At 61.5% G+C, this 11,213-nt stretch overlaps 1 protein-coding gene across 1 annotated transcript; it reads left to right on the top strand.

The window, feature by feature from the left end:
• The first annotated feature begins 47 nt into the window (after positions 1 to 47).
• On the top strand, positions 48 to 10,521 carry PPT2 (palmitoyl-protein thioesterase 2). The gene is given in 10 exon segments (XM_069881993.1): positions 48 to 108; positions 709 to 945; positions 2,015 to 2,168; positions 4,104 to 4,199; positions 6,399 to 6,506; positions 7,540 to 7,623; positions 9,112 to 9,196; positions 9,670 to 9,724; positions 10,357 to 10,402; positions 10,405 to 10,521. Coding segments are annotated over 9 exon segments (960 nt in total). The 5' UTR covers positions 48 to 108; the 3' UTR covers positions 10,500 to 10,521.
• The last annotated feature ends 692 nt before the right edge of the window (positions 10,522 to 11,213 follow it).

Below are 11,213 nucleotides of genomic sequence, written 5' to 3' on the forward strand. Positions count from 1 at the left end.
CCTCGCGGTCAAATCACGTGTCTCCCGCCCCCTCTCCGGCCACGCCCCCTGCTGGGGGCGGGAGGGGGAGCCGGAAGTGACGTGCGGGAGGGGGAGGGGAGCCGGGAGGTAAACAGGGAGATTGGGGGGGGGGGGGAGACCCCTGAGGGGAAATGGGGGGGGATATGGGGGGCTGGGACCCCTGAGGGGGGGCTGGGACCACTGAGAGGGGGATATGGGGGGCTGGGACCCTTGAGGGGAGGAATATGGGGGGCTGGGACCCCTGAGGGGGGGCTGGGACCCCTGAGAGGGGGGATATGGGGGGCTGGGACCCCTGAGAGCTGAGGGGAAATGGGGGGCTGAGACCTCTGAGGGGGGGTTATGGGGGGGCTGGGACTCACAAGTGATGAGCGGGGGACATTGGGGACCCCCAAGTTCCGGATGGGGGGGGGTCAAAGGGATTTGGGGACCCCCGAGTGCCAAATAGGGGGGGTCAAAGGGATTTGGGGACCCCCAAGTACCAAATAGGGGGGGTCAAAGGGATTTGGGGACCCCCAAGTACCAAATGGGGGGGTCAAAGGGATTTGGGGACCCCTGAGTGCCAAATAGGGGGGTCAGGGGGTGTTGTGACCCCCAAGTGTTGACTTGGGGGGCGCTGAGGGGTGTGTGGGGGAGCCACTTTGCCTTCCTGCCCCCCCCCAACCCCCATATTTTCTTTCCCCCCCACAGATGCCCTGGAGGCTGCTGCCTGTGGGGGGTGGGGGGGGGCGGCCCCCCCAGGCCTTCGTGCCCCCCCCGAGCCCGCCCCCCTCCTCCTCCTCCTCCTCCTCCTTCCTCCATCTCCTCCTCCTCCTCCTCCTCGTCGTCTTGGGGGGCGCGGGGGGCGCCCCTCGCCCCGTCGTCATCATCCACGGGCTCTTCGACAGCCCCAGCGACTTCCGTCACCTCCGAGCCTTCATCAACGAGGTGGGGGGGGGGGGGGGACATGACACCCCACAGCCCCCCCATAATTCTCTATTGCCCCCCCATCACCCCCCCAGTATTCTCTATTACTCTCTATTACCCCCCAGGAGCCCCCATGACCCCACATCATCTTTTATTGCCCCTCATCACCCCCCCATGTCCCTGACCCCCCATGTCCCCAGCCCCCCTGTCCCCCCATTCCCCCTGTCCCAGCCCCCCATGTCCCCTTTGACCCCCCCAATGTCCCCAGCCCCCTATATCCCCCCTGACCCCCCCCAGTCCCTTATATCCCCCATGCCCCCAAACTCCCACATCCCCCCAACCCCCTCAGACCCCCCTATATCCCCCCAGCCCCCTATGTCCCCCCTGTCCCCAATGTCCCCAGCCCCCCATATCCCTCTCTGACCCCCCTAAGTCCCCAGTCCCCTATATCCCCCTTGTCCCCCCAGTGTCCCCAGCCCCCTATGTCCCCCCTGTCCCCCTCTGACCCCCCCAAGTCCCCAGCCCCCTATGTCCCCCTTGTCCCCCTCTGACCCCCCAAGTCCCCAGCCCCCTATGTCCCCCCTGTCCGCCTCTGACCCCCCCAAGTCCCCAGCCCCCTATGTCCCCCCTGTCCCCCTCTGATCCCCCCAAGTCCCCAGCCCCCTATGTCCCCCCTGTCCCCCTCTGATCCCCCCAAGTCCCCAGCCCCCTATGTCCCCCCTGTCCCCCTCTGATCCCCCCAAGTCCCCAGCCCCCTATGTCCCCCCTGTCCCCAATGTCCCCAGGGCCTCGTGTCCCCCTCTGAACCCCCAAGTCCCCAGCCCCCTATGTCCCCCCTGTCCCCAATGTCCCCAGCCCCCCATGTCCCCTTCTGACCCCCCCCAAGTCCCCAGCCCCCTATGTCCCCCCTGTCCCCAATGTCCCCAGGGCCCCATGTCCCCCCCTGTCCCCCCCAGTGTCCCCAGCCCCCTATGTCCCCCCTGAACCCCCAATCTCCCCGCCCCCCCCCCAGTGCCCTATGTCCCCAGCCTCCCCCTGTCCCCCCGCGATGTCCCCGGCCCCCCCTGACCCCCGTGTCCCCCCCCCCCAGAGCCACCCGGGGACGGAGGTGACGGTGCTGGACCTGTTTGACCGGGGGGCGTCGCTGCGGCCGCTCTGGCTGCAGGTCGAGGGCTTCCGCCGGGCGCTCGCCCCCATCATGGCCAACGCGGCCGACGGCGTCCACCTGCTGGGCTACAGCCAGGGTGGGGGGGCTGGGGGGGCTGGGGGGGGGCTGGGGGCGCCTGGGGGGGGGGCTGGGGCAAGTACTGCCGTCCTGGGGGCAGATAGAGGGCTCCTGGGGTGGATACGGGGGTCACTGGGGCAGATATAGGAGTCCCGGGGTGGGTAAGGGGGTCATTGGGGCAGATATAGGAGTCCTGGGGTGGGTAGGGGGGTCACTGGGGCAGATAGTGGGGTCCTGGGGTGGGTAGGGGGGTCACTGAGGCAGATAGAGGGGTCCTGGGGTGGGTAGGGGGGTCACTGGGGTAGATGTAGGAGTTCTGGGGTGGGTAGGGGGGTCATTGGGGTAGATGTAGGAGTTCTGGGGTGGGTAGGGGGGTCATTGGGGTAGATGTAGGAGTTCTGGGGTGGGTAGGGGGGTCACTGGGGTAGATGTAGGAGTTCTGGGGTGGGTAGGGGGGTCATTGGGGTAGATGTAGGAGTTCTGGGGTGGGTAGGGGGGTCATTGGGGCAATTAGAGGGGGGCCTGGGGCAAGTAGAGGGGTCCTGGGGCAGATATAGGAGTCCTGGGGTGGGTACGGGGGTCACTGGGGCAGATATAGGGGTCCTGGGGTGGGTAGGGGGGTCACTGGGGCAGATATAGGAGTCCTGGGGTGGGTAGGGGGGTCACTGGGGCAGATATAGGGACCCTGGGGCAAGTAATGCAGTGCTGGGGCGAGTAGGGGGGGTCGTGGGGTAAGTAGGGGGGTCGTTGGGGCAAATAAAGGGGACCCTGGGGCAAGTAGGGGGGGGCTGGGGTAAGTAGAGGGGTCCTGGAGCAGATATAGGGATGCTTGGGGCAGGTAGAAGGATCCTGGGGCAGATATGGAGGTGCTGGGGTAGGTAGGGGGAGTCATTGGGGTAGATAGAAGGGTCCTGGGGCAGATATAGGGGTGCTGGGGCATGTAGGGGGGTCATTGGGGCAAGTAGAAGGGGTCCTGGGGCAGATATGGAAGTCCTGGGGTGGGTAGGGGGGGTGCTGGGGCAGATATGAGGGTGCTGGGGCAGATATGAGGGTGCTGGGGCAGATATGGGGGTGCTGGGGTGGGTAGGGGGGTCATTGGGGCAAATAGAGGGGGGCCTGGGGCAAGTAGAGGGGTCCTGGGGCAGATATAGGAGTCCTGGGGTAGGTAGGGGGGTCACTGGGGCAGATATAGGAGTCCTGGGGTGGGTAGGGGGGTCACTGGGGCAGATATAGGAGTCCTGGGGTGGGTAGGGGGTGTCATTGGGGTAGTTATAGGCGTTCTGGGGCAGATAGAAGGGCCCTGGGGCAGGTAGGGGGGTGCTGGGGCAGGTAGGGGGGTCATTGGGGCAAGTAGAAGGGGTCCTGGGGCAGATATAGGGATTCTTGGGGCAGATATAGAAGTCCTGGGGTGGGGTGGGTAGGGGGGGTTATTGGGGCAGATATGGGGGTGCTGGGGCAGATACGAGGGTGCTGGGGCAGATATGGGGGTGCTGGGGCAGGTAGGGGGGCCATTGGGGCAAGTAGAAGGGGTCCTGGGGCAAGTAGAGGGGTCCTGGGGTAGATATAGGGATGCTTGGAACAGAGAGTGGGGTCCTGGGGGCAGATATAGGAGTCCTGGGGTGGGTAGGGGGTGTCATTGGGGCAGTTATAGGCGTTCTGGGGCAGATAGAAGGGTCCTGGGGCAGATATGGGGGTGCTGGGGCAGGTAGGGGGGTCATTGGGGCAAGTAGAGGGGGTTCTGGGGCAAGTAGAGGGGTCCTGGGGCAGATACAAGGATTCTTGGGGCAGATATAGGAGTTCTGGGGTGGGTAGGGGGGGTCATTGGGGCAGTTGGGGGGGGTCCTGGGGTGGGTAAGGGGGTCCTGGGGGTAGATGGGGGGGCCTGGGGGCAGATAGGGGGGTCCTGGGGTGAGATTCGGGGTCCCCCCCCCGTGCTGACCCCCCCGTTTTCCAGGGGGTCTGATCTGCCGGGCGCTGCTGGCCACGACCCCCGACCACAACGTGCGCAGCTTCATCTCGCTGGCCGCCCCCCAGATGGGGCAGTACGGGGGTGAGGGGGGGTTTGGGGGGGCCCCGGGGGGGTTTGGGGGGTCCCTGGGTGGCTTTGGGGGGTCCCTGTGTGGTTTTGGGGGTCCCTGGATGCTTTATGGGGGGTTTTGGGGGGTCCCTGGGGGTGGTTATGGGGAAGGTTTGGGGTTCTTGGAGGGGTTGGGGTGGTTTTGGGGGTCCCTGGATGCTTTTTGGGGGGGTCCCTGGGGGTTTGGAGGGTCCCTGGGTGGTTTTGGGGATCCTTGGGGGGGTTTTGGGGGGCTCCCCGGTTGGTTTGGAGGGTCCCTGGGTGGTTTTGGGGATCCTTGGGTGCTTTATGGGGGGTTTTTGGGGGGTCCCTGGTTGGTTTGGGGGATCCCTGGGTGGTTTTGGGGATCCTTGAGTGCTTTATGGGGGGTTTGGGGGGGTCCCTGGGGAGTTTTGGGGGATCCCTGCGTGGTTTTGGGGGTCCCTGGATGCTTTATGGGGGGTTTTGGGGGTTCCTGGGGGCGGTTATGGGGAAGGTTTGGGGATCTTGGAGGGGTTGGGGTGGTTTTGGGGGGTTCTAAGGTGGGTTTGGGGGTCCCTGGGTGGTTTTGGGGATCCTTGGGTGCTTTATGGGGGGTTTTTAGGGGGTCCTTGGTTGGTTTGGGGGATCCCTGGGTGGTTTTGGGGATCCTTGAGTGCTTTATGGGGGGTTTGGGGGGGTCCCTGGGGGTTTTGGGGGGTCCCTGTGTGGTTTTGGGGGTCCCTGGATGCTTTACGGGGGGTTTTGGGGGGTCCCTGGGGGCGGTTATGGGGAAGGTTTGGGGTTCTTGGGGGGGTTGGGGTGGGTTTGGGGGATCCCTGGGTGGTTTTGGGGGTCCCTGGATGCTTTATGGGGGGGTCCCTGGGGGGTTTTGGGGGTCCCTGGGTGGTTTTGGGGGTCCCTGGATGCTTTATGGGGGGGGTTGGGGGTCCCTGGGGGTGATTATGGAGAAGGTTTGGGGTTCCTGGGGGGGTTGGGGTGGTTTTGGGGGGTTCTAAGGTGGGTTTGGGGGTCCCTGGATGCTTTATGGGGGGGTCCCTGGGGGGTTTTGGGGGTCCCTGCGTGGTTTTGGGGGTCCCTGGATGCTTTACGGGGGGTTTTGGGGGTCCTTGGGGGTGGTTATGGGGAAGTTTTGGGGTTCTTGGGGGGGTTGGGGTGGTTTTGGGGGGTCCCTGGGTGGGTTTGGGGGTCCCTGGGTGGTTTTGGGGATCCTTGGGGGGGTTTGGGGGGACTCCCCGGTTGGTTTGGGGGGTCCCTGGGTGGTTTTGGGGATCCTTGGGGGGGTTTTGGGGGGTCCCTGGGTGGTTTGGGGGATCCCTGGGTGGTTTTGGGGATCCTTGGATGCTTTATGGGGGGTTTGGGGGGGTCCCTGGGGAGTTTTGGGGGATCCCTGCGTGGTTTTGGGGGTCCCTGGATGCTTTATGGGGGGGTTTGGGGGGTCCCCGGGGGTGGTTATGGGGAAGGTTTGGGGTTCTTGGGGGGGTTGGGGTGGTTTTGGGGGTCCCTGGGTGGGTTTGGGGGATCCCTGGGTGGTTTTAGGGGTCCCTGGATGCTTTTTGGGGGAGTCCCTGAGGGGTTTGGGGGGTCCCTGCGTGGTTTTGGGGGTCCCTGGATGCTTTATGGGGGGTTTTGGGGGTCCCCGGGGGTGGTTATGGGGAAGTTTTGGGGTTCTTGGGGGGGTTGGGGTGGTTTTGGGGGGTCCCTGGTCGGTTTTGGGGGGTCCCTGAGTGGATTTTGAGGAGGTTTTGGGGTCCCTGACTGGTTTTGGGGGTCCCCTGGTTGGTTTTTGGGGGTTCCTGGGGTCGGTTTTTGGGGTGCCGATGGTTTTTGGGGGCTCCCTGTTTTATTTTGGAGGTTCCTTGGTTGGTTTTGGGGGTCCCTGGATGCTTTGTGGGGAGATTTTGGGGTCCCTGGTTGGTTTTGGGGGTCCCCTGGTTGATTTTTGGGGTTCCCGGGGGATCATTTTTGGGGCGCTGATGGGTTTTTGGGGTTCCCTGATGGGTTTTGGGGGTCCCTGAGTGAATTTTGAGGAGGTTTTGGAGTCCCTGGGAGCTTCACAGGGTGGATTTGAGGGTCTCTGGATGGATTTTGAGGCGGTTTTGGGGTTCCCTGGCTGGTTTTGGGGTCCCCGGTTGGTTTTGGGGTCCCCCGGGGGGGTCCTTTTTTGGGGTGCTGATGGCTTTTGGGGCGCAGACACCGCCTACCTGCAGTGGCTTTTCCCTCGGCACATGAAATCCAACCTGTACCGGCTCTGCTACACCCCCCTGGGCCAGGGGGTCTCCATCTGCAACTACTGGAACGGTAACGGCCCCCCAAAACCCCCCTGAACCCCAAAATCCACCCCGGGACCCCCCAAAACCTCCTCTGAACCCCAAAACCCCCCTGAGACCCCCAAACCCCCCCTCCCAGGAGCCACCCAGATCCCTTCAAGCACCTTCCAATCCTCACTGAGATCCTTTATCCTCCCTTGGGACCCCCCCAAACCCCCTCCCCGAACCCCAAAATCCACCCCGGGACCCCCCAAACCCCCCCTGAACCCCCAAAAATCCCCTGGGAACCACCCAGATCCCCTCAAGCACCTTCCAATCCTCACTGAGATTCTTAATCCTCTCTTGGGACCCCCCCAAATGCACCTGGGACCCCCCAAACCCCCTCCCGAACCCCAAAATCCACCCCGGGACCCCCCAAAACCTCCTCTGAACCCCCAAACCCCCCTTGAACCCCCAAAAATCTCCTCTTGGGACCCACCCGGATCCCCTCAAGCGCCTCCAAACCCTCCCTGAGATCCCTAATCCCCCCCCCAAAATGCCTCTGGGACCCCCCTAACTCCCCCCCTTGAACCCCAAAACCCCCTTTGAACCCCAAAACCACCCTGGGACCCCCCAAAACCTCCCCTGAACCCCCAAAACCTCCCGAGACCCCCAAATTCTCCACTTGAGACGCCCGAATTCCCCCCAGGGACACCCTGAACCCCCCCGAGACCCTCAAATTCTCCCCAGGCTCCCCCCAAAGCCCCCCCCTGCACCCCAAAACCCCCCCAGGACCCCCCCTAAAACCCCCCTGGGACCCCCACCCCCCTCTTGGGACCCCCCTAAACACCCCGTGAACCCCAAAACCCCTCTAGGACCCCCCCCGATTCCCCCCTGAGACCCCCAAATTCCCCCTGGGACCCCCACAAAGCCCCCCCCCAGGACCCCCAAATTCCCCCCCTGAACCCCAAAACCCCTCCGGGCCCCTCTCTGGGACCCCCCCAAGACCCCATAGGTGCTGGGGGGGGGTGTCTGATCTTGGGGACCCCCCCTGACCCCCCTTTTTTTCTGCCCCCCCCCCCCAGACCCCCATCACCGCGAGCTCTACCTGAACAGCAGCGACTTCCTCGCCCCCCTCAACGACGAGCGGCTGCACCCCAACGCCTCGGGTGAGACCCTATAGACCCTATAGAGACCCTATAGACACCCTATGGATCCCATAGAGACTCTATAGATCCTATAGACACTCTATAGAGATCCTAGAGACCCCCTATAGATTTCATAAGCACCTTATAGATCCTATAGATGCTCTATAGAGACTTTAGAGACACCTTATAGATCCTGTAAGCACCTTATAGATGTTATAAACACTCTATAGAGGCCCTACAGACACACTATAGATTCCATAAGTACTTTATAGATCTTATACATGCTCTATAGAGACCTTAAAGACACCCTATAGATTCCATAAGTAACTTATACATCTTATAGATGCTCTATAGAGACCCTAGAGACACTCTATAGATCTTGTAAGTACCTTATAGATCCTATAGACACTCCATAGAGACTCTAGAGACACCCTATAGATCCCAGAAGTTCCTTATAGATCCTATAGACACTCTGTAGAGACTCTAGAGATATTCTATAGATCCCATAAGTACCGTATAGATGCTATAGACACTCTATAGAGTTCCTAGAGACGCTCTATAGATCACATAGGGACCCTATAGATCTTATAAGCACTCTATAGAAACCCTAGAGACACTCTATAGATCCCATAAGTACCTTATAGATCCTATAGATGCTCTATAGAGACTCTAGAGACACCCTATAGATCCCAGAAATACCTTATAAGTCCTATAGATGCTCTATAGAGATCATAGAGCCACGCTATAGATCCTATAGACACCTTATAGAGACCATAAAGACTCTATAGATATCTTATAAAGACTGTAGAGACGTTGTATAGATCTTATAAGGATCCTATAGCTGCTATATGGACCCTATAGATGTCTGTATGGAGGTTCTACAGAGATACTATAGGTGTCTACACTGTATGGACCCTATAGAGACTCCTATAAAGGCTCTATGGAGACACTATACGTCTATAGGGACTTTTTAGATCTCACATAGAGACCCCTATACGAGTTGTTGTGAGTTTCTAAACCATATGGACCCTATAGAAACTCCTATATGGATCTTACAGAGACATTATAGACCCACAGAGACTCCATAGGTCCTTGTAGGGGTCTCTATACAGAACCTTGAGTCTCAAAGCTACGTGGATGCTATAGAGATTCCTGTAGGGACCCTATAGAGACACTATAGATCTATAAGAACTTCTTAGTCTCCCTATAGAAACCCTTATACAAGCTTTTGTGAGTCTCTGGCTACGTGGATCTTATAGAGACCCCTATAAGAACCCTGCGGAGGCACCATAGACCTATAGGACCTCCTAGCCCCTATAGAGATCGCTATAGAGACCCTACGGACACACTATAGATCTATAAGGATCCCCTAGACCCCTTATAGAAACCCCTATACAGACTGTATGAGTCTGCTATGGGCCCCCCCACTATAGGCAGCCCCGTAGGGAGCCCCCCCCCCCGGCCCCTACAGCCCCTATAGGGTCCCCGTTAACCCCTCGGTGCCCGCAGCCTGGAAACGGAACCTCCTGCGCATCCAGAACCTGGTGCTGATCGGGGGCCCCGACGACGGCGTCATCACCCCCTGGCAGTCCAGGTGGGGACCCCAAAACCCTCCCCACCCCCTAAAACCCTGGGGACCCCCCAGACCCCCCGGGACCCCCAAAAACCTTGGGGACCCCCCCAAAACCAGCCCCCCCCCCCCCCCCAATCTCCCTGGTTCTCTCCTTGTAGAACTGAGGGATCCCCCCCAAATTTAAGGGGGTCGAGGGGATTGCAAACACTTAAGGGTCATTTTTGGGGTGCAGGGGGGTCCCCCAAACCCCTGGGGATCCCCTAAATCTCCTCAGGACCCCCAAACCTTGGGGACCACCCCAAAACCAGCCCCCCACCAATCTCCCTGGGCCCCTCCTTGTAGGAGTGAGGGATCCCCCCCCAAATTTAAGGGGGTCGAGGGGGTTGCAAACACTTAAGGTTCATTTTTGGGGTGCGGGGGGGTCCCCCAAAGCCCTGGGGATCCCCTAAACCCCTTGGGGACCCCCCGTGACCCCTAATTTTGCCCCCCAAAAGCCTTTTTGGTTTCTATGACGCCAACGAGACGGTTCGAGGGATGGAGGAGCAGGAGGTGAGGGGGGGGACCCCGACTTGGGGGCAGAAAGGGGGGGTCCCCCTCATTTTGAGGGGGTTCGGGGTCCCAGATGTTGGGGTTCCCCCCATTTTGAGGGGATTTGGGGTCCCAGATGTTGGAGGTTTGGGGGTTTGGGGGGGTCTGGGGGGTTAGGGGGATCTGGGAGGATTTGGGGAGGTCTGGGGGGGGTTTGGGGGGGTCTGGGAGGTGACTTGGGGATTTTGGGGGTCCTGGGGGGGTTATTGGGGGAGTTTGGGGGGTCTGGGGGGGCAGTTGTGGGTCTGGGGGGGGTTTTGGGGTATTTTGAGGGGGTCTTGGGGGGGCAGTTGTGGGTCTGGGGTATTTTGAGGGGGTCTGGGGGGGCAGTTGTGGTCTGGGGGGGGGGTTGGGGGGTCTGGGGGGGGTTTGAGGTATTCTGGGGGGGCAGTTGTTGGTCTGGGGGGGGGTTGGGGTATTTTGGGGGGCTGTGGGGACAGTTTTGGGGGTCCTGGGGGGGGGGGTGGGGTATTTTGAGGGGCTCTGGGGCCGGTTTGGGGGAGCCTGGGGGGTTACGTGGGGGTCCTGGGGGGTATTTTGGGGTGCGGGGGGGGTGTGTGTTTTTTGGGGTGTTGAGGGCCGTGCCCCCCCAGGTGTTCGTGCGGGACACGTTCGGGCTGCGGACGCTGTGGGGCCGGGGGCGCTGGGGGGCTGCGCGGTGCCCGGCGTGGGGCACACGGCCTGGCACTCCCACCGCCCCGTCTACGACAGATGCATCCGCCCCTGGCTCACCTAGGGGGGCTGGGGGGGGGGGTATGGGGGGGCTATGGGGCAGGATGGGGGGGCTGTGGGGCAGGAGAGAGGGTTATGGGGCAGGATGGGGGGGCTGTGGGGCAGGAGAGAGGGTTATGGGGCAGGATGGGGGGCTATGGGGCAGGAGAGAGGGTTATGGGCAGGAGAGAGGGTTATGGGGCAGGATGGGGGCTATAGGGGGGTTATGGGGCAGGAGAGAGGGTTATGGGGCAGGAGAGAGGGTTATGGGGCAGGATGGGGGCTATAGGGGGGTTATGGGGCAGGAGAGAGGGTTATGGGGCAGGAGAGAGGGTTATGGGGCAGGATGGGGGCTATAGGGGGGTTATGGGGCAGGAGAGAGGGTTATGGGCAGGAGAGAGGGTTATGGGCAGGATAGGGGGCTATAGGGGTGCTATGGGGCAGGATGGGGGGGCTATGGGCAGGATAGGGGGCTATAGGGGTGCTATGGGGCAGGAGAGAGGGTTATAGGGCAGGAGAGAGGGTTATGGGGCAGGATGAGGGGGGCTATGGGGCAGGATGGGGGGCCATAGGTTAGATAGGGGGCTATGGGGCTGGATAGGGGGCTATGGGGCAGGATAGGGGGGCTATAGGGGGGCTATAGGGGTGCTATGGGGCAGGATGGGGGTGCTATGGGGCAGGAGGGGGGGGCTATAGAGTTAGATAGAGGCGCTATGGGGCTGGATAGGGGGCTATAGGG

The sequence above is a fragment of the Phaenicophaeus curvirostris genome, unplaced genomic scaffold (genome assembly GCF_032191515.1).
Source record: "Phaenicophaeus curvirostris isolate KB17595 unplaced genomic scaffold, BPBGC_Pcur_1.0 scaffold_73, whole genome shotgun sequence".
In the NCBI taxonomy this organism is placed as follows: domain Eukaryota; kingdom Metazoa; phylum Chordata; class Aves; order Cuculiformes; family Cuculidae; genus Phaenicophaeus; species Phaenicophaeus curvirostris.